Genomic DNA, 24,183 nt, shown 5'->3' on the forward strand with positions numbered 1-24,183 from the left:
TAGTTTTTTTTTTACTTTGAACAGCTTAGGTATTCAATTCACTATTATATTTCGTTCGTTTCATTCTTCAGATATAACATTTACCAGGTAGTCCTTTAAACCTACAGGCGACTTTTGCACGATATTAAGAGACAGTCAATTGACTATTGAACTGATTTTTAGTTCAGTCATTCCTTCTCCTACCCTTTCCGTTCGTTCCACCGTTATAGTTGCTCATTCTTTTTTCGTGCACGGCGACGAACGCACGCGCCACTTTAGCTCCTCGGTTACGACAGTATTACCTACAAAAATGTCGAAGCGCACAGCTAAAGAAAAGTTAAATTATTACCGTGAAAAAATTAAAAGACTTGAAGATCATAAAAGACGATACAGGATAATTTATGATTCGTCTTCATCGGAAGATGAAGGTAAGTTTGTTTGTATATTATTTGGTGTTAAGAAGTGATTAAAATGAGCCGACATAGGGATTGACTGCGAGTCTCTAACTATGATCACATAACCATCGGGGTTGACCGCGAGTCTCCAACGATGTTAATAAGCAGAACAATGCGCGCAGTCTTAAGTAGATGCGCGTTACTCTGCGACACAAATATTTTCGCAACCTACCCCCAAGAGAAAATATTTTTCATAAAATGTAATAATCACTTCTTTTTCGTTTTAGATGTTGTAATGGAACAAAATCCAGACGGTTCCGTACCGGCTCATGATCCTATTATACAGGAACCACAGTTAAACATCGAAAATCCCGTGCCGGAACATAAAAGTGATGTACCGATGCCAGACCATAATAACGGGATCCCTGCACCTGAAAATCAGGCAGATTTACCCTTGTCGCCGGCTCAACCCGAGCTCGATCCGGACATGCTGCTGGCTCTCGGGGAGTCGACCGAGGCTAGCCCCGAGTATGGCGAAAAAATCCACGACAATTTGACGAAACTTTGGTTACCGTTACTCAAAAAAGGTATGACGAAGGAAACCAAAGATAAAATACAAAAAGACTATTTGGTTCCCGACAACTGTCGATTGTTACAGGCACCAAAATTAAACGTGGAAATTTCAGCAGCCGTACCCGATATGGTCCGGAACCGAGATAAAAATCTGGCCACAACGCAGCAACAACTCGGCCATGGGATCGCTGCCGTCAACAGGGCCATGGATATACTAATTAAATGTGTCGATGCCAACGGAATCGAAGCTATGAAACACCTCAGTAACGGCTGCCGCATTCTGTGTGACCTCCATGCGTCATCTACTCAGAGTCGCATAAAACTCATCACTCCTAGTCTCGATAAGACGTTCTTGCAAGTTATTCAAGATACAGAACGTGATGATACCCTATTTGGCAATAAATTGGCCGAAAAAATCAAGGCGGCTAAGACCATTGAAAAACAAGGTCTTCAAATCAAGAAAACGTCCCCAAAAAAATCCACGCCAGCACAGCCGTCGACCAGTCGAGCGTCATACTCGGGAAACTGGTCAGCGCACCCTCGTTACGCGTCGAACAGGGGGGGGGCGGAGAGGTGCTCGCAGGCAGACGAATTACACCCGTCGGACGTTTCCAGCTCCACAAGCGGCCAAGACATCTCCCGCGACCAAGACACGTGCCCATGCACCGTAACGCAGGTACATGCCGGCCGAATAAGTCATTATTATAACTGTTGGCTAAAAATAACATCGAACGACATGGTTTTGGACTGGGTCAGACATGGCTTCTCAATCCCATTTAACTCAGACGTAAAACAAACATTTGTTCCGTCAAACACGCTTGAACAAAATGAAGTCGCTGATATGAAATTAGCTATACAAAAGCTGTTAGATTTAGGAGCCATATCTGAGTGCCCTAAGGTCAAAAACCAATGTATATCTAAGATTTTTCTTGCCCCAAAACCTAACGGAGGAAAGCGTTTTATCCTAAATTTAAGAGGTCACAATAAATTTATTACTCCCTGTCATTTTAAGATGGAGGATTATCGCACGGCCTCAAAACTCATTCCTCAAAATGGTTTTTTAGCCACAATAGATTTGACAGAAGCATATCTGCTTATACCTATAAATATAAATGACAGAAAGTACTTGAGATTTCAATTTAATAATCTGACATATGAATTTACATCCATGCAATATGGCTTATCTGTAGCCCCTAGAGTATTCACAAAGATAATTAAAGAAGTGATGTCTAATTTGAGATCGCGAGGTCTCAAATCTGTCATTTATTTGGACGACATTCTATGCATAGGAGATTCTTTTCAAGAATGTCTTAATAACGTTAAGGAAACCTTAAAGCTATTGCAATGTCTAGGATTTGTTATCAATTACGACAAGAGTTCCTTACATCCAGAACAGACTTGTAAATTTTTAGGGTTTAACTTTTATACCCAAAATTTAACCATTGCCTTACCCGAATATAAACGAAACAAAATTGCACAATTAGCTCGTAAATTTCTAGGGCTCCCTAAATGTACCATTCGGGAGTTCTCACAACTCATCGGAGTTTTAGTGTCAGCCTGTCCCGCTGTAAAATATGGTTGGGTTTATACAAAAAACTTCGAAAGGCAAAAATATCTCGAGTTATTAAAAATAACGATAATTTTGAAGCTAAAATGAAACCTTCTAGTACCATACTGGACGATCTTAACTGGTGGTTAAATAATATTAGTTCATCAAATAATTACATGAGATATCCTAATTTTCAACTCGAAATTTACAGTGACGCATCCAACTCAGGTTGGGGTGCGGTTTGTGGGAAAAATAAGATTAATGGCACGTGGGAATCTTCAGAGCGAGATTCTCATATTAATTATTTAGAATTACTGGCTGTCTACCTCGGATTAAAGAGCTTTGCTAAAAATATTACTAATTGTGCAATTTTGTTGCGGGTTGATAACACGACCGCTATAAGTTATATAAATCGCATGGGGGGCATACAGTTTCCACACCTAAACGATTTGTCTCGTACAATTTGGCAATGGTGCGAGAAGCGAAATATATTGATCTTTGCATCATATATAAATACAAAAGAAAATATTGCGGATCCAGAGTCTAGAAAAATAGTTAACCCTGACACCGAATGGGAACTTTCGGACAGAGCGTTTGAATCTATAGTACACCGGTTTGGTAAACCAACAATAGACTTATTTGCTTCTCGTTCCAATGCCAATTGCCAAAATTTTGTGTCATGGAAATGCGACCCAGATGCGATAGCGGTCGACGCATTTACAATTAACTGGAGTAAAAAATATTTTTACGCCTTTCCCCCTTTTTCGTTAATTTTAAAATGCCTTAGAAAGATCGTAGACGATCAAGCAAATGGAATATTAGTGTTTCCTTTTTGGCCATCGCAACCGTGGTTCCCCCTATTGCAGAGCCTTCTTAGTTCGGAGATAATGTTTCTCAACCCGAATAAAAACTTGCTTCATTCCCATTACAGGGACTGCCATCCCCTACACAAGGGGCTTACCCTGGGGGTCGCGAAGCTCTGCAACAGTCCTTCAGTCGAAGAGGCTCCCCACCAGAGGCTATAACACTGATGTTGGCATCACTCTCCGTCAAAACAATACAACAATATGAAGTTACATATAAGCTCTGGTGGCAATTTTGCGCCGTTAATTCTATTGAAATTTTCAATCCCCCAAAATCGACAATATTGTCTTTTTTAACAGAACAATTTAACAAAAATTGTGCATACGGCACACTGAATAGTCACCGTTCAGCCTTATCCTTGTTATTGGGAGACAGTGTCGGTTCGGACGATTGCGTGAAACGCCTTCTTAAAGGGGCGTACAAACAAAGACCGAACGGTCCCAAGTATAACCATACATGGGACCCTCAGGTTGTTTTAAACCGTGTCTCTCACTGGTATCCAAATACAAGTATAAGCCTGGAACTATTGTCGAAAAAATTAGTTACATTACTGGCCATATGCACAGCGCATAGGGTTCAAACATTATCGCTTATAAAAATCGAAAATATTGTTATTACCACAAACGGTGTCAAAGTTGGAATCACGGACATAATTAAAACATCAGCTGTCGGGCGAGAGCAACCGATCCTCTTCCTCCCATATTTTAAAGATAATGTTTCTATATGCCCTGCTACAACTCTCAGAGATTATATTTTTGTAACAAAAAATAAGAGAGTTGATAGCATAGGACATTTGTTATTGACATACAAGACTCCACATAGACCTGCAACTTCTCAAACCATCAGCAGATGGATTAAAAATGTTTTGTCGGAAAGTGGCATTGACATGACAGTGTTTAGCGCGCACAGTGTGCGCCACGCCGCCACGTCGGCCGCGAGCCGCGCCGGGGTCAGCGTCGACACTATCCGCCGCACAGCAGGCTGGACATCGGCGTCTACGTCGTTTGCGCGGTTCTATAATAGGCCACTATCGGATGAAGGACTCTTTGCGAAATCTGTTTGCTTGCCGAATACAAGTGACAATCCTTAGATAATAAGATTATCGATCATAATTAAATGATTTTTTGATTATATGAACAATTGTTAATATTAGATGACTGACCAATAAGGTCACCTCAAAGAAGAAAAGAAATATATTGATTTCGTGTCCTTATACCTATAGTTTCATTCCACCTTAAGCAAAACTTTAAGACTCTAAACATCTACCTGGTAAATGTTATATCTGAAGAATGAAACGAACGAAATATAATAGATGATCAAACGAACTTCTCGAGCGAAGTTCGATCACTATTATATGAGTCGTTTCATTCGAAGATATAATAACCCTCCCTCCCTAATACGACCCCAAATTTTAAAGTTTTGCGTTTTCTCTAAAGATAATGAGCAACTATAACGGTGGAACGAACGGAAAGGGTAGGAGAAGGAATGACTGAACTAAAAATCAGTTCAATAGTCAATTGACTGTCTCTTAATATCGTGCAAAAGTCGCCTGTAGGTTTAAAGGACTACCTGGTAAATGTTATATCTTCGAATGAAACGACTCATATAATAGTGATCGAACTTCGCTCGAGAAGTTCGTTTGATCATCTATTCTAAACATTGCGAAATCATACATATACAGGGTGACTTTAGCCATTGGACAAACCCTGAAATCCCACGTAGGGTTACTTCTCAGGAGTGCTCTGACTTTAAAATTTTTTTGATTAGAACAAAAGATATAAATATAAATTTTTCTAACAAAAGTTATTTGCAATAATCGACAACAAAAAGAAACAAACATCTTTGGCAGTTTTTTTGACAATTTGTTCGAAATATTTGATAATGATGACATTTTTCAAAGGTCAGAAGTTTATTAGTGTCATAAATAAAAAAAGATAATCAAAAAGGTCGAAGAAGGTTCCACACTATTTTTTGAGGATATTACCTTACACCTTAGTTACTAACACATACAGGCTGCTTCAAAGTAAAAAATGGTTATTTGTTAATTTCTTCGAAACTGCTATACCGGTTGTTATGATACTTTGTACACTGGTTCTAAATACCCTAATGCATATGTACATTTCGGCTATGTCCAATGGCTAGGGACACACTGTATAGAATTAACCACAAAAATATTCACATAATAAACTTTATTACTACTTTTGAGAAGTTTTTAAACCCATCGATCTTAACCCACCTGCTGCGTATTACTAAGTTTTATCACTGTAATATATATGTTTACAGTTGTACACGATTATTTTCAGAAACGTTTATGGAACACATTAACGAGTATGTGTCTGAAAATATGTCAGACATATTACGAACATTATCTAATATTGTACAAAGCGAGGCGATGACACAATCCATAACAATAGCTAAAGAAGTGCAGAAAAATTTCCAAAATTTTGAAAATATTCAAGATTTTGATAAGAAAACTGTAGAAAATATAGAACTTCTTGAAAAATTCCAAAATGCATTAGTAGTTTTACAAGTTTACACGAATGATGCCACAGAAGATCTCAAATCGAATCTTGGAGAGGGTTTATCTGATTTGGCTAAATTAACAACACACCTCAGTGCTGATTTAGAATCACTAGTATTTCAAGCCAAATTAGTTTTATCTAAATCAATAACAAACAATGCTACCGAAACGCTTGTAGTAGACAAATTTTCAGGAGAAACTACTTCAAAAGATTCCACTGAAAATCAAACTTCTAAAGACATTCATCAGTCTGGTAAGGTAGATGAAAAAAACATATTGGAACAATTTAATTCTCAAGATCAACCCATATCTGATCAACCCGTACTGGAAGCGACCAACATTTCTGAAAATACGCCTACTGCAAGTGAAGCGGAAAGCATAGATGAAGTAGCATCACTAGAACTATTGACAACATCAGTAAGTGAAGCAACCGAAAGACTGGCGGCCATACTGACACAATCAATCAGAGACGAAGAATTACAAAAACACCAAGATCAATACGAAACCCAGCCAATTGAAAGTATAGAACGTGTGAAAGACACAAATCTTAGTCCGATTACCTATCAAGTCCAGGAAGAAAATGTAAACCCCGCAATAAAGATGGAGGATATGAAAGATGAAACAACTGAAAATAAAATGAAAATGCCAATTGGTAAATTGTTTTTCATGACATCGTCATTCTTAACATACTAAAGAATTCATAGGGTGTGAGTTATTTCTGAAGCAGCTTTAATTCCACATGGACTTACAAAACTCATGAACTCATTGCTTAGATAAACCATTAATACATTTATTGTGTTGAATTGCAGTTGCAAAAGATTGGTTTGACTACTTGAAGCGAACCTAGGTTTAATTTATACATGACCTTGACGCCTTGTGTATCTTGGCCACAAGGGGTCTATTTCCCTAACATACTTAGTTCCAATATAAAAAGAGTACCTATCAATCCTAGTGTTTTTCTCTCTCTTTTATCCTCTATCCTTTGACCTGTTTATTCACTTGTATATGTTTTTTGTCACGGCTCGTGGAGTGATAAAAAGTTGTAAATTTTACCGTAAAAGAAACAAACTTGGCGAAGTTAACCTTTTCATTTTAAATTTGTAGCACGTAATTTTCAAACTTCTTATTGTATCAAGATCGGATATTAATTTATAATATAACTGTCATCATCATGCATTGATAATGTTCCTACTAATAAACTTTAGCAATATTTTTCACGTTATGATTATTTTAAATTAAATACATTGTTTGATTGTAATTTCAGAAACACTTTTGCAACACCTCAATGAATACACAACCGAAATCACACACACACTACAATCTATACCACTTGATACTGAAATCGTCGATGAATCGTTACATTCGGCATACGATTTGATTATGATTATTTCGGATATCGATGCTGTTGAAGAAGATCATGGTAAATATTTTGAACTGACTGACATGGAATCTAGTCAAGATATACAAGTCCCTTCTGTAGCCCAACAACATGTTGATGAAGATAGAGAAAATAAAGTAACTGTTACAAATGTCGAAGTAGTAAAACTCCAAAACGAGCTTTTAGAACAGACTAAAACTATTGTTGCCAAAAATACCGCAGATATACCAAAACTTGCTACAAAACTTCAAACGGCTTTGAGTGTCATAGAAACATACGTCCTAGAAAACATCGAAGAAAAGCCTGAATTGCAAAAGTTAACTGCTGTCGTAACAAACTTAAAGTTGGGTTTAGAAAATTTTGAACTTTCATCTATTACAAAAGATCAAATACATGAAAACGCTAAAACTTCGCATACAGTAGAGTATAAAGTGTCAGAATTTTTGTCAGAAGTAACTACTGAACAAGAAAAAAGCAAAATAAGTCAACTTGAAGAGACAGATACTGACCTTTTCATTGTTTTGGATAAAAAAGATAAACTTATATCTGAAACGAATGTGCAAGAATGCATTTGTATTACAGATGAAGAAAACATAGAAAATAAAACAGTAGAAGATAAAAAATATTGTGAAGAAGCAGTTACAAAAGTTACAGTTGATTTAGATTCTACCGCAGATTTATTCGAAGATGCTATTGTAATAGAAATTCCTACCCTATTAGAATCTATTGTTGATAAAAAAGATGTTACTATTGAAACACCTGTGGCATTGGACACTACTTCGGATTTATTTGAAGATGCTATTTCTATAGAATCACCAAGAGTATGTGAAACTTCAATCAAAAAAGATGAGGTCGTTATTGAAACTCCAATCATTCTGGAATCAGCTACAGAGGCAGAATTTATAGCTGCTAAAGATATGTTGTCAAATTTGTTAGAAACTCCACAGCAAACGGAACAAGTGGTAACTGAGACAGCGATAGTTTTAGAATCTGTAACTAAAAAAGAAGACTTAGATATATCTGCGGTACTTTTAGAGCCTTCCATTGAAACAAATGCTTGCATGTTAAGTCCAACAATCTTGGAAACTACAACCAATATTTTAGAAGAAATTACAGCTTTAACACCCACAGTTACAGAAACTGTGATTGACAAAATTGAGATTAAATCTTCTACAGTATTAGAAAAGCCTGATGCTGTCTCAGTTGTTACAGAACAAGTTGCAGCGGAATCTGCAAACATCATAGAAACAACTCCTGTTGTAAAAGAAGAGGAAAAAGTACTAGCAATTGCAGAAACGCCTGATATTTTAGAAACTACTAAAGATATTTCCGAGAAAGATCATTTGATGGAGTCAACTGTTATAGAGAATTCGTTTGATAAAGAAGAAGTGTTGGTCGAATTACCCGATGTTATACAACCTGCTGCTAATTTGGAGCTACAAGCAGAAATAGGCACATGTGAAATTTCCGAAATGACCACGGAATTGTCAGAAAGTTTGTCTGCCACAGAACTTACAATTACAACAGAACAAGAGCATTCAGTTAAACATTCTGAAGCATTAGTAATAGAAACGCCAGATATTCTAGAAACAACTGCTGATGTGCCTAAAAAGGAACGTTCACAAGAAACACCCACAATAATGGAAAATAATATAGAAACAGAACCAATTTCAGTGGAATCAGTTACAATCTTACAATCCACGTATGAATTAGACAAAATAGAAGCTAATGATTTCATTGAAAAAATATTAAAAAATGAAACAGAGAACTTTACGGAGCCAATTCTAGGTAAGCAACTTAGTATGGAGGAATCACATAATATTGCAGAAAATTTAACCGATATGGAGCGGTCAGCTATTGATTCAACCTTTGAAGTTGCAGAAACATTAAGTGATTCATTAGGCACGCTGCTTGCAGTAGAAGCACTAGCTGTAAAAGACGTTAATTCTGAGCAAGTTACAGCAGAACCTACTGTATCTTCTACGGATACAGATAAAGCGATCGTAATGGAAACAATTGTTTTAGAAACAACGAATGAATTAGTGGGTAACGTCTCGTTGATGGAGACACACAATATTAGGGAAAGTAGTATAATTACAGAACATACTATATTCGATATACCTAATGTATTAGAATCTGTAAGTGATTTGGAAAAAATAGATGGTACTGAAACTACTGATGCTGTTGAAGTAAGCACTGATTTGAATCAGGCTACTATTGCAGATACCCCTAATATGGTACATTCAGATGTAGAAAAACCTATGGAATTTATTTTGGAGACAGATAACATGATCGTAATGGAAACAGCTGTTTTAGAAACAACAAATGAATTGGTGGATGACATGTCGTTGATGAAGACGCACAATATCACGGCAAGCAGTTTAACTACAGAGCAAACAATAGTAGATACACCAACTGTATTAGAATCAGTAAGTGATTTAGAAAAATTGAATGTGACTGAAACTACTAATTCTGTTGAAGCAAGCTCTGATTTAAATCAGGCTTGTATAACAGAAACCCCGACTATGGTACATTCAGATGTACAAAAACCTATGGAATCTATTTTGGAGACAGATAACATGATCGTAATGGAAACAGCTATTTTAGAACCAACAAATGAATTAGTGGATAGCATGTCGTTGATGGAGACACATAATATCATGGAAAGCAGTATAATTACAGAAAAAATAATGGTAGATACACCTACTGTATTAGAATCTGTAAGTAATTTAGAAAAATTGGATGTGCCTGAAACTACTGATGTGGTTGAATCATGGTCTGATTTGAGTCAGGCTACTATTACAGAAACCTCGCCTATGGTACAGTTAGATGTAGCAGAATCTACTATGGATACAGATAAAGAGATTGTAATGGAAACAGCTGCTTTAGAAACAACAAATGAATTGGTGGATAACATGTCGTTGATGGAGACGCACAATATCATGGCAAGCAGTGTAATTACAGATCAAACAATAGTAGATACACCTACTGTATTAGAATCTGTAACTGATTCAGAAAATTTGGGTATGACTGAAACTACTAATGCTGTTGAAGCAAGCTCTGATTTGAATCAGGCTTGTATAACAGAAACTTCGACTATGGTACAGTCAGATGTAGCAAAACCTTCTATGGAATCTACTCTGGATACAGATAAAGTGATCGTAATGGACACAGCTGTTTTAGAAACAACAAATAACTTGGTGGATAACGTGTCGTTGATGGAGACGCACGAAACCACGGAAAGCAGTATAATTACAGCGCAAACAACAGTAGATATACCTACTGTATTAGAATCTGTAAGTGATTTGGAAAAAAATAATGTGACTGAAACTACTGAAGCTGTTGAAGCAAGCACTGATTTGATGCAGGCTACTATTACGGAAACTCCGACCATGGTTCATCCAGTTGCTGAAAATAATATGAATGATGACGAATTATCCAATGTCAAACAAACTGTTACGGGTTCAATTCTAGAAGCTGTCGAGAAAGCATTTGAAATTACGGAAATAGCAACAGATCTCCAAGAAAAAGTTTCAGTATTCGAAATACCTACTTTGACGGATATACCTACTGGTACGGAAGAAGTATTAGCAACCTCAGCTCCCATTTTACAATCTCCTATAGTAACCGATGAAACTGTTATGGAGGTTCCCGATGTCTTGGCACGAACCTCTGATTTATTAGAAAATATAGTTTTGGTTGAAACCCAAAATGTTACTGATGTAAATAAAAATAAGGGGCAGATTATAGTAGAATCACCCACTATTTTACAATCAGTAACAGATATGGACAAAATAGCTACATTAGAAAAACCTACTGTGGTGGAAACATCACTTGATCTGATAGAAAAAGTCTCTATCAGTGAAACTCCTACTGTATCAGATCCTGTCTTAGACAATGAATTGACAAATGAAAATATATCTGATATCAAACAATCTGTTACTGATTTGATACAAGAAGCTGTAGAGCAAACATGTCATATTACAGAAACACCATCAGATGTACTACAAAAAGTTTCTGAAGTGACACCGGCTGTAATACACCCCACATCTGTTTTGAAATCTTCTATGGAGTTGGAGCATTTTGTTGCACCAGAAACTACAGATGTCCTAGAAACAGAAAATGTGACTCAAGTCGAACCACAGACTCTTGCAGCTAGCAACATAAATGAAGAGCAAATTGTAGTCGAATCACCGATTGTGTTACAATCCACAACTGATATAAAAGAAAAAGATGATATAGAAGCAACTAACGCCACAATTACGTCAACAGATATGTTTGAAAACGTGTCTATCATGGAGCCACTATCTATCTTAGAACCTATTGATGAACAATCAGTGGTAGATACAGCTATCCAGGAATCGGCACTAGTCACAGAAGACAGTCTTGACAAACAACAAGCTGACAGCGAGACTCCAATTATTGTTAATGATACTTCGAATATAGATACTAGTAGCGCAGTTGCTGCGAAACTTACTGAAGAACCATTAGAATCAGTAAAGAATTCACAACAAATAACAGAGACTTTGAAAACCGCTGATTTTCAACAGGAATTAACCGTACCGGTTGAAATCAGTGAAGCCCGGTCAGAAGAGGATATCCAAAAACCAATTGGTAAATAATTTAAAAAGTCAGCTTTGCTAAACTTAACAAAAAGGTCAATGTTTTATGTAAAAACACGTAACTTATTTTGGCTTTGGAAACATAGTAAGTATTATATTTTAATTCTATAATAATAATAAAAAAGGTATGCTACAATGACAATTAATACCTATACACATATTCTATTAATGTAAGAATACAATGTTGTCATTATTTTTTTGAATAGGTAATTATATTAAATAGATTATTAAAAAAACGGTTCCAAAGCCAAATGATAACATTTTTCAATATTGTATGTGTCGCTCTAGTATCTAAATTCTAAATTAACACAAAAATGTATAATTTAACATTGGCATTGTTGTAATTTGCCCATAGCTTACAATATATTAACAAATAATAACGAAATAAATATACCCTTAACAAAGAATCACTACATGCATAGTTTTTACATACCTCACGTACCTCAAAACGTACACAAATATATAGGTAATTATAATTAAGTATTTCTTCACGTAGCAGCCAAATAAATTAAATATTGACGATGACATATTTTCGTCAATACGCTAAAACACATTATAATTAAAACCTTCTGAATACAGATGATTATAATAGAAAGATAAGATGTTTTTAAAATACATATATGATATAGATTGTAACACGCATTCATATTTTACAAAATGTGTACACCACACCACACCAAACAATTTTGTAACGAACACTGTCACAGATTTCCAATACTTGTTACTTTTAAACATCCGGGGAACTTATATGAAGACAAATGAAATAAAGAGAAACATATTCAATTGTTTCACAAGACATATTAATGTGAAAAACGTGGTATACTCTTATCAAACATCGCACATGTTCTCTATTGAATGCTACTTTTTCAATGCCTTGTATGATTTGTATCTGCATTGAAATATTGTATAGGTAAACGATATAATGCGGTAAGATGGTCTTTTCGCAATAATTTATTTTTAGTTTTATACTTGCATGTGTAAATAACCATTTTTCATGTTTATTAACCTAATAATGTTGCATTAGATGTAAATTTATAAGGTAATTTTTACACAATTGATGAGTAGTAATAATAATTTTAACATGCTTAAGATACAATTTTAAGGTAAGTCGTATCGCAACAGTAATAAAACTGTTGGTGCCATAATGTATACTGTATAATTAGGGCCAGTTGCACAAACCACAATTGGGGGATTCATTGACGCCATTTTGCGACCGTTTTACTGATGGTAAATGCATACAATTTGGTGCAACCGGCCCATGGACGGATTATATTTCCGTAATGTAATAATTATTACATTGAAACAAGCTGCTACAAAGTACCTATTGGTAGTACCAAAGAGAATTTGAAATAGAGGTGTATTGTCAGAGAAAACTTTGTAGCCACGTAACATTACTGCCATCTTTGGACACATGATTAAATCTTTTAGAACGCTCGTTATGTTTGATCCTTATTCTTTCACTGATATGTTTTAAATTTGTCAAAGACCAAAAAGAAGCGCCATCTTACCGGGCACAACCTAAAGATTATGACGCCATCGCTCAAAACGACGCTCCCATACCTTTGGCCTTTGATCTATTAGATGGTGTCACTTTTTGATATTTAAGGAACAAAGTGAAATGGCGTTCTAAAAGTTTTATTCATGTGTTGAAAGATGGCAGTAAATTTACTGTAGCTACAAAGTTTTCTTTGAAAATCCACCTCTTTTTCAAATTCTCTTTGGCAGTACAACGAATCTTACACATGATTATTGTATACCCTCCAAAAATATTCTGTTACCTATTACTTTTACAGAAACGGCCACTCTTGTTCAACACATAGACGAGCTAACTTCAGCTTCAATTGCTGAAACCGTCGAGGTTTTATCAAAAGTCATTGATGTCAGTGAACTTAAAGAGTCAATAGCGGTTGCGAATGAATTAAAGGACAGTTTCATTGAAGTTGAGAAAGTTAAAACGGAAGAAGTTTCGAAAGAACAGGCTAAATTGGTTGAAAAACTTCAAGGAGCTTTAGAAGCTTTTCAAGCCATTGTTGTAGAAAATACTGAGAATATTGCTCAAAATTTGGATGTAAACGAATGGGCCAAAGTAAGCGAAGTTGTAACACATTTACAAGATGATTTGGCTAGAGCAACTATTACAGGTTGGTATTCAGTATTTTTTAATTCAATTTCTGATGACAAGAATGCGTTTTAGACAGTTAATAGTTTAAAATCACAAGCGTGTTCCTGTGAATTCATCACTTCGAGCGTGGTTTGAATAAGCTTTTTTTCATCCAACAATGGGTCATTGAAACCTGATTTAACCAAACTAATCGTCTTATTATTTTTTCTAATGAATTTTTATTAACCGACTTATATATTTCAAAAGGAGGAGGATATCAATTCGGATGGTATGTTTTTTTTAACTCCGTCATTTCTGAACCTATTTTGAAAAAATTTTTTTGATTGAATCAATATATATATATATATATACAGATTAGTCCCGTTTTTGTCAAAACTCAGTTCTGATGATGAGATATGGGATCCATGAGGAATCGAGGGAACTCTTCAAATGTATATATATATAGTGATTTTTGTATTTTCATCAAGAAATCAAGCTTCATCAAATATCACTTTTACATTTAAAAAGTGATATTTGATGAAGTGGAACTACTGATGATGATCAGAATGGAACTCTTCAACGAAGCATAGTTCACGTTTGGCGATTTGTCCTCTTCGCTGTATTTGTGAAGCAAATGTTAAAGGCATATATATATATGTGGTGATCTTAGTATTTTCATCATCAAATCAAGAATTTACATTTGATGAAGCGGAACTGCTGGTGAACAGAATGGAACTCTTCAACGCCGCGTAGTTCACGTTTGGCAATTTATTCTCTTCCCATGTTTGTGAAGCAGTTAGGTTTTCAAAGGAACATGTTAGTGTTGAGGAATGAGGAATTAAGGGTACTTCTCAACTCTTTTAAGCAAACTTAAAGCCATTTTTATTATTATTTCATGCATGGTGTTAAATAATTTATTTTAAATGCAGTCGAATACCCTATTGCGGGTATTTTACCAGTCAACCAGCAAATCTGAAATGTGTCAAGGTGGGTGCAGTGACAAACCTCCTTTTATCTCCTTTTCTACATAATTAGGCGTAGGACGCTGTCTTTTTAATTTCATTTTATTAAATCCAAAATCAACAATAATCTTTTTTTCACCGGTCTCCCTCATTGAAGTCGGTTTTATTTATCTTCAAAATTATTTTATTTTACAGAACCAACGACTGAAATGGCAGGAGAATCAATGCACCACCTCGAAACCTTACTCCAAGAGGTCACCGACAAGATCGGAACCACGGAGCGATCTTCAGACGACACAGAATCATTACGTGACAATCTCGACGAGATCCAAACCGTGATCATTAAGCTGAAGAGAGATTATGATGGTGCATCGAATGACACGCTCAATGAAACTCTAGAGGACTTAGAGTGCAGTGTGAGGAGTGTCCAACTGCAGATCACTGAGGACAGTCCACCAGAGCTGCTGCAAGAAGCTTGTGCAACATTACAATTGTTGGTTAATAACATGAGTGCTACAGAGGATATCACAGGTATTTTCCAGTGAAATTGAATAATAAGCGTCCAAAATCTAAAAATCTGTTATAATTAGGCTTTTGGTAGGGGGAGGCGGTTATATTTTACCAATTTTTACTTGAACGTGGATATTTTATTTATGAAAATAGTTGCAAATATATTTGATTGTGCATGTAAAAGTTTAGTATCTTAAATGAACATAGCCAATATGTACTTTTTGAAGAGACTGTCGTTCGCACTAAGTATAGCCAACGAGTTAATCAAATCCTACCATCAACATTTATATTGTATTAATGAAGCAGTTTACTTCAGGTTTAAATACCAAATATCTATTGTAAGATACTGAGATCGCATTGATATAATTCATAAATACTAGGTCATTTAAAACGTAAATATGCCATTACGAGTCTATAGTACGAGTACGACGAACTAAATAACAACGTTTTTTTGAAATAACAATTATAATATAAATTTAGACGCCTTTTGTAACCGATGAATTATAACTCCTTTATATTGGTACAATAATTCAACTAGAATACCGTTAACTGCGTATTTTAAAATTATCTACACCATAAGTAATGCCTATACAAAATCACATCAAGAATTAGATGAAGTCCGACGCAAAACATACATTTTCTTCCTTTTGTTTGTGTTGATTACTTACTGCAAAAAGACGGACGCTAAGGACGAAGATTTTTATACATTGACCCGCCTGTTCCTACCTCTATGGCACCTGCATAATAGTATTGCTGTCCCGTTCGCATAGTGTCATCATGGGTGAGACGGCAATATAAACACGCGCGAGTGAGACAAGAACAAGCCGATCAATGTACGAATTTCTTCGTTTTTAGCGTTTGTTCTTTAGTAGATTATTGTTTGGTGTCTCAGGTGTAAATAAACTAGGTTGTTAAATGGGAAATTTAGACATGGAACTATTTAAACAGCAGTATAATATAGCCGACTTTCCCTTAAATATTTCAGCTTAAATCAATATGTGGTATTCCTTTTGGATATTGATAAATACTCCATATTTTTACAGGTACTGTAGTAAAGGAAGTAAAAACAGATAGTTTACTAGAAAAATGCTCCGATGAAACTGAGGCAACGGTAAAGTTACTAAACATCGCAATTGAAAATAAAGGAGATTTGTCAAAAATAGTAGAAAATCTTAATGTTCTTAGGGATGTCATGCAACTTCTCAGAAATAATTTCTTAAAAGACGCAGACACTTTAATTGACAAAGGCGTTGAAGTCATACAAAGTTTAGATCAAGTAGAAGATAAAGTGTTTGCTTTAGAAAAGGATATTGTTGATATACCAGAAGCGATAAAAGAAAGTATATTTAATGCTGTACATTCTGTATATGGCAGTATCTCTAACATGAGGAGTACTGTTCAAAGTATACAGAAGAGATACATGTATGACAACTACGGCAAACCATCTGAAAGTATGTTGAAAGCAATAAAAAATTTACAAAATAAGAAATATAAAAACTTTTCGAAATCCCTTCGAAAAGTTTTGAATCATTTTGAAGATATAAAGTTTTATATTAACTTGGATAAAACTGCAAGATTACCGAGTGACGCTGCATTTACTAAAATAATTCTTAATGAATTAAAATTAACTATAAATGAAACTATTAAACCACATTCCATATCCTGTCCAGAAGTTGCTAGAACTTACTTAGCAGCTATTAAAGGCATAGAATCCAATCTTAATAAGATAGAGTCCTTGACCACTTTAGAAGTAAAACAAAAAATACCAATTTTCAAAGAAATAGCAACACTTATTCTAAAAATGTCTGATGCAATCGCTACATCATCTGAGAAAGAAGATATTGTTTTAGAAGACAGCTCAAAAGGTAAGCCTGATATTGAAACTCACGAAAAAGTTGAAGCCACAAAATCAAATGACCTGGAAGATAATAAATTGGTTGAAACTGTACAGTTATTAGAAAGTACTACAGAAGAATTAAAGGTTGCAGAACAGCAAATAGATCATTCGGCAATTAGCAATGAAGCCGAAATTCTAGTAAGTGCAACAACTGACTCCTCTAGTGAATTGAATATTACTGCGGAAATAGTCGCTGAAGCAAAGACAGATACCACAACAAGAGATAAAATTATCAATGAAAGTATCAATGAAAGCCTTAAAGAGGTTTCAAAAGACAGTGTACAGGAAGATACTGCAACTCTGGCGAGTAAAGGTGAAGAATCTCCGAAAGCTGATCTTTCTGTAAAACAAGAGTTTCCAACAATTGAGCCTCAGCCAAGTACATCAAAACAGGAAGACATGGAATCAGTGTTATCAATCGCCAAAGAAGAACCAAGTGAAAAACAAGAACTGGCTACTAGTTTTGAACCAAGTGAAAGTAAAACTCAACAAGACAGTATTAAGGCCGAGGCAAGCATAACGAAAAACCATATAGAAGAGATTCCTAAACCGGAAGATAAGGACATCAAAGAAGAACAAAAGGCAGATGTTTTAGAAATGAAAGAACAAGAACCAAAAACAGAAACAGAAAAACCAGCAGTATCTAAGAAAATCAAAAGCTTAAAACCAAAGAAAGATGAAGAAACGCAAACAGATGATGAAGAAGAGGTTATTAAAGATTTAACCAAGAAAGCCCAAGAGACAAATATACAAAAGACGAAAACAGATCAAGATATCGATAAAACTTTGTTTGAAAAAGCACCTGATGCCGAGCTTCAGGTCAGCACTTTAGAACAATCAAAAGAAATAGAAGTCTCTAACTCTCTCTCAGAAGTCATAAACAACGAACAAGAGGATGGTAAAGATTTTCTCCAAGAGCAAAAAGCAATCACAGAAAAGGAGGAAATTGTAGTAAAGCAAAAGACCGAACAAGAAGAAAAAGACAATAAGGTAGAATTAACACAAAAAGAACAATTAAAGTATAAAGATGAATTTTTAGCTCAGGAAGAACGAGAAACACAACATGATAAGGGAGATTCTGAGAAGAAAGTTGACACTTTAGCTCAAAAAGGTGTATTAGATAATGATCTTAAGGAAACACCAGAAAAGAAAGTTGTTAATGAAGAAAAAGAACAAATGGAGTCTGATTTTAAGGAAGACCAACAAAACAAAGAACTTGTTCTTAAACCAGAGCAGTTACAAGACAGGTCTTATCTAGCAGAGGTAGTTAAAGAAACTACTTCCAAAGAAGAAACAATAGAAGACTTAAAAGTAGAAGATAGGAAAGCCATGCACGATGATATTAGTAAAACTGACACTAAGATAGAAAAGGAAAATAGGAAAGGTATGGATGAATTAGACACGGGCAATGATGCCATACATAAAGAAACAAAGGATAGGCAAACTGAGGAACAAAAAGTTGATAAGGCTGACATTGACAAAACCCAAGATGAGAAAGAAGTAAAATTAAAACAAATAGAAGAAGCAAAAGAGGCTCTGCTTAAGAAACAAGAAGAAGAAAAAGAAGCTAAACTTAAGGCAAAACTAGAGAAGAAAGAAGCCAAGCTTAAAAAAATACAAGAAGACAAAGAGGCTAAGCTTAAAAAAGAACAGGAAGAAAAAGACGCTAAAATTAAACAAGAACAAGAAGAGAATGAAGCGCGTCTTAAAAGAGAGCAAGATGATAAAGAAGCAACACTTAGGGCTGAAGAAGAAGAACAAACGCAGGCCTCATTTAAGAAAGAACAAGAGAAAATTGATGCTAAAGTTAAACAAGAAGAAAAAGATAGTCAGCCTACAGAAAAGCATGAAGAAAGCAAAGCTAGCATTAAGAAAGAGCAAGAAAATAAAGAGACTAAACTCAAACAGGAACAAGAGAGAGATGAAAAGACTGAACTACGCGAAGATAAACTTAAGGAAAAACAAAAAGAACTTGATGTTGCTCCAAAACAGATACAGCATGATCATGACCTTCCGAAGTCCGAAGAAGTAAAAGGATCAGAAGAGACTACGCTCAAGAATGAATACGAAGCAAATATTAAAATTGAACAAAAAAAGAATGAAACTACTGTTCAAAGAGAAATGGATGAGCAAACAAAAAAACTACAAATCGAAGAGGAGATGAAAGAGGATAAACTCGCAAAAGAACTGGCTGAGAAAGATTCTAAGGTCAAAGCAGAAGATAAAACAGAAGAAGTTGCTGCTAAACAAATTATGAAGGAGCAAGAAACCGAGCTTAAACTAAAAGAAGAAGAAAAAGAGGCTAAGCTCACAAAAGACAAGGAAGAAAAAGCAAAGGTTGTACAAGAAATGAATGAAGCTGCTGTCAGGAAAGAAAAGGAGGAGCAAGAAGCTAAACTTAAAGTAGTTGTTGAAAATAAAGAGACTCAGCTCAAAAAAGAACATAACAAACAAGATGCAAAGGTTAAAACGGAAGAAGACGATAAACTGAAAAAAGAATTAGAAGAACATGATGCTACACTTAAAGAAGATCAAGAAAAGGAAGAATCTGCTCTAAAGAACGAAGTTATGAAGAAGGAAAATCAGTCCGTTGTTGAACAAGTAAAAGAAGCAAAAGAATCACTTAATAAAGATACACAGGAGAAAATGCCCGGCCTCAAAGAAGACCAAACGACAAGAGATGAAGAGCAAAAGCAGGTACTAGAGGTAAGTTCTTATTTTTATAATGAATTCTTGTTGTAATTGTTGTTTTGTCGCTATCTCATTTACATGCTACTTTTGCCAAGGAATTGGAATTGGTTCCAATCATAACCAATAGTTTAAATTTACTGAGATAAAGGAATTTGTTTCTGGCAATTTTGATTAGAAGATGAAGTAAATCTAATGAAAAGTGCTGCAAATACGGGCATTATATCCACCTGGTGAATCAAAATATACAAGAGCCAATCCACTTTTTCATGTGAATGTGACATGTTCTTGTCTTGATTACGTTCCCCTGGGTCACAAAAGTTTAATAAGTTTGATAATGATAAGTATGAGCTTGTGCGGATTACATTAAATTAAATGAAAATGACTTTTCAACGTACTCGATTAAATGGCATTTTGATTTTGGCTTTGCAGGAGGAAAAAGAGTCTATTCTCGAAAAGCGGGATGATTCGGAGCGTAAAATAGCTCAGGATGAAACAGAAGCCAAGATTGAAGATCAAGTACATAAAGATACATTGCTTCAAGAAAAACAAGAAGACATAGATAATAAGTCACAACAAAAAGAGACAAGAAAGGGAGAAGCTGAACTTTCAACACAGGAAAAAGAGAACGATATTACGCCTAAAACGGAACAGGAGAAAAAAGATGCAAAACTGAAGCAAGAAGAAAAGGAGGCACATCTTATGAAACTTCAGGAAGAAAAGAACGCCATTCTTAGAGCTGAAGAAGAAGAAAAACAAAACAGGCTTAGGAAAGATCAAGAAGAAAACGATTTCAAACTGAAGAAAGAACAGGAAGAGAAAGAGGCTCAGATCAAGAAAGAACAAGAGGAAAGAGATGCACAACACAAGAAAGAACAAGAAGAACAAGAAATAAAACTGAAACAAATACAAGAAGCCAAAGAAGCTCTGCTTAAGAAACAAGAAGAAGAAAAAGAAGCAAAACTTAAGGCAAAACAAGAGAAGAAAGAAGCTAAACTTAAAAAAATACAAGAAGACAAAGAAGCTAAGCTAAAAAAGGAACAAGAAGAAAAAGATGCTAAACTTAAACAAGAACAGGCAGAAAAAGAGGCTCAGCTTAAGGAAAAACAGGAAATGGAAGCTAAACTGAAGGCTGAACAAGAAGAAGAAGAGGCAGTCATTAAAGAACAGGAACAAAAAGAAGAAAATATCAAGAAGGAACAGAAGGAAAAGGACGCTAAATTTAAATTGGAGGAACAAAAGAAAGAAGCTACCCTTAAAAAAGAACAAGAGGAGAAAAATGCTAAGCTTAAAACAGAAAAAGAAGAAAAGGATGCTGAGCTCAAGAAAGAGCAGGCGGACACAGATGCTAAACTTAAAGTGGAGGAAGAAAAGAAAGCAGCTGCGCTTAAGACAGAACAAGAGGAGAAGGAAACTAAGCTTAAAGCAGAAAAAGAAGAAAAGGAGGCTAAGCTCAAAAAGGAACAGGTGGACAAGGAACTTAAAGTAGAGGAAGAAAAGAAAGCAGCTGCGCTTCAGACAGAACAAGAGGAGAAGGAAGCTAAGCTTAAAGCAGAAAAAGAAGAAAAGGAGGCTAAGCTCAAAAAGGAACAGGTGGACAAGGAACTTAAAGTGGAGGAAGAAAAGAAAGCAGCTGCGCTTAAGAAAGAACAAGAGGAGAAGGAAGCTAAGCTTAAAGCAGAAAAAGAAGAAAAGGAGGCTAAGGTCAAACAGCAACAGGCGGACAAGGATGCTAAACTTAAGGTGGATGAAGAAAAGAAAGCAGCTTCTCAAAAGAAAGAACAAGAGGAGAAGGAAGCCGAACAAATACAGAAAGAGGCTCAACTCAAAAAGGAAAAGGAAGCAACTGATGCGAAACTTAAATTAGAACAAGAATTGAAAGAAGCGAAACTTAAGAAAGAACTAGAGGAAGAGGATGCGAAGTTGAAAGCAAAACAAGAACGGAAGAAAGCTAAGCTTGAAAAAATACAAAAAGATAAAGAAGCAAAGCTTAAGAAGGAACAAGAAGAAAAGAATGCTAAACTTAAGCAAGAACAAGACGAGAGGAAGGATCAGCTTAAGACGAAAGACGAAGACGAAAAGGAAGGTCTACTTAAGTCTGAACAAGAAGAAAAAACAGCAACGGTTAAGAAAGACAGTGAAGAACAAGAAGACAGACTAAAAAAAGAACAAAAGGAGGAAACTGAGGTAAAAAAAGAAAAGAAAAGTTCGGAGGAAATAGAAGCCAAAAGGTCAGTCAAAAAATCTGAAGCAGAAAAACTGGTAAGTAAACACGCGGAAAAGGAACGTGAAGAAACGGAAAAAGAGCACATGATTAAAATGGGTACTAAAACGGCCCAAGAAGAGATCGATGAGAGATCTAAACTCGAAAAAGATAAAAACATAAGAAAACCGAGTGCTTCCAAAAATGACGAAAAACCGATGCTCTCGGACACATATAAGGCAAAGGATGAAAAGTTGAATAAAGGTGAACGTGAAATTGATATTCAAAGGAAAAGACAGACATCAATCGACAAGGATAAGGAAGAGATTAGAACCAGAGATACTCGTCGTGAAAATGGAGATTTGTATAGAGAATCACAGAGAGATGATATTAGCTCGTACAGAGAGAGGAAAGTAGAGAGTAGGGTTAAATCAGACTCGCATCAACAAAGGCACGATGAAAAGCGTACTTTTGTAGACTACAGCGCCAAAGATACCTCAGAAAGTCACTTACAATATCACAGAGATGATGAGAAACGTAGATTCGTCGATCATAGTTCTAGAGACTACACCTCCGAGTTTGCAAGACCATCTAACTATAGAGAAAAAACTTATGAACCTGACAATTTCCATGTCGATACAGTTGGTAAAGGGATGACTATATACAAAGCGCAAACTTTAGTGTTAGATGCGGAACTACGTTCAGGACCGCTTCCAGACTTACGTTCATCTGTACCCCGTCTTGATTCTCGAAGAAGCGAACCAACAGAGAGAAGAACAGATTTGAAACACAAAACGAAAGCGGTTAGTGAGGCAAGAAGCGTTTTATCTGAAAAACGCTCAAGCATGCCTCGAGATGTGAGAAGAAAGCCCGTGTTTTCGACTTATTTGACTGACAGAACTGCCGTGGAAGGCTCTAGAGTCAAATTAACATGTAGTGTACTTTCGTCCGCCGAACCTACTATCACTTGGTACAAAAATGGGGTGTTGATCGATAATAAATTAAAATATAGAACCAAGTTTGTAGATGGCCTTGTTACTCTGGAAGTTTTGAACGCAGTTCCAGCAGATTCGGCAGAATATAACTGTACGGTGGAGAACGAAAATGGATCCGTCAGTAGTACAGCTACTTTGAAAGTGTACCCCAGTTTTGAGGCGTCGCCGATACCGCCGACTTTCACAAGATCAATCAGAGGTAAGTGTTATGATAAACCGGTATCCGGTGGTGTGATATACCGGTTTTTATATTTATAACCAAATCAACCTCATTATTTTTGATCGATACAATTATAATATTTACAAAAATTTAATGTTAATGTGTTAATAAAAAAACTTCCTAATAATTACAACTCAACATTATTACATCTGAGTAGCTGCTCAAAAATACGTTTTTGTTCACAATATTATTAAAATATTGTAGATATTGTCATATCTATGGTACAATATAGTTTTTTTTTAAATAAAATACCTGTGATGTACGGAAGGAAGGACGAACGGACAGACAGACAAGAAGAAACTATAAAGGATCCAAAACGGGATACAAAACCTCAAAAATGAAAACTAATACAGTCAAAATTATACAGTGTGTAAATCCAACGCGTTGCCAACTATTTGTCAACGCTTGTTGGCAGTTACTATAAAAAGCTCGTATCTCGTAACGTCTGTCGTTACAAATTGTGCGCCGAATAATTTTGTACTTATGGTTAATACTTAAGCAAAAGTTATCTCAATATATTTTTATATTTCTTAGGTCCTAAGCTTAGGTTTGATCGTATTGAATTTACACACTATTTGAATTTAATCAGTGTAGGGTAAGCTTTTATATGCGATAAAAATCATCAAAACCGATTTTACTGTTTCGTGAGTACACACTACCTACTGTGAGATGTACACAGGACAGTACCCCTAGTGTAACTTTGATCGACATCATAACGTGACGAAC

General features: G+C 35.6%; 1 protein-coding gene and 1 pseudogene across 1 annotated transcript in view; both read left to right on the forward strand.

The window, feature by feature from the left end:
• The window catches only part of LOC133526490 (titin homolog), a 133,290-nt gene that overhangs the window by 65,946 nt on the left and 43,161 nt on the right, over positions 1-24,183 (forward strand). Inside the window, 6 exon segments of the mRNA XM_061863146.1 lie at positions 5,664-6,533; positions 7,146-11,873; positions 13,675-14,022; positions 15,140-15,475; positions 16,498-20,057; positions 20,472-23,436. Coding sequence (XP_061719130.1) covers positions 5,664-6,533; positions 7,146-11,873; positions 13,675-14,022; positions 15,140-15,475; positions 16,498-20,057; positions 20,472-23,436 — 12,807 coding nt within the window.
• LOC133526646 (uncharacterized) lies at positions 43-4,569 on the forward strand (annotated as a pseudogene).

This window comes from Cydia pomonella, chromosome 1 (assembly GCF_033807575.1).
Source record: "Cydia pomonella isolate Wapato2018A chromosome 1, ilCydPomo1, whole genome shotgun sequence".
Lineage (NCBI taxonomy): Eukaryota > Metazoa > Arthropoda > Insecta > Lepidoptera > Tortricidae > Cydia > Cydia pomonella.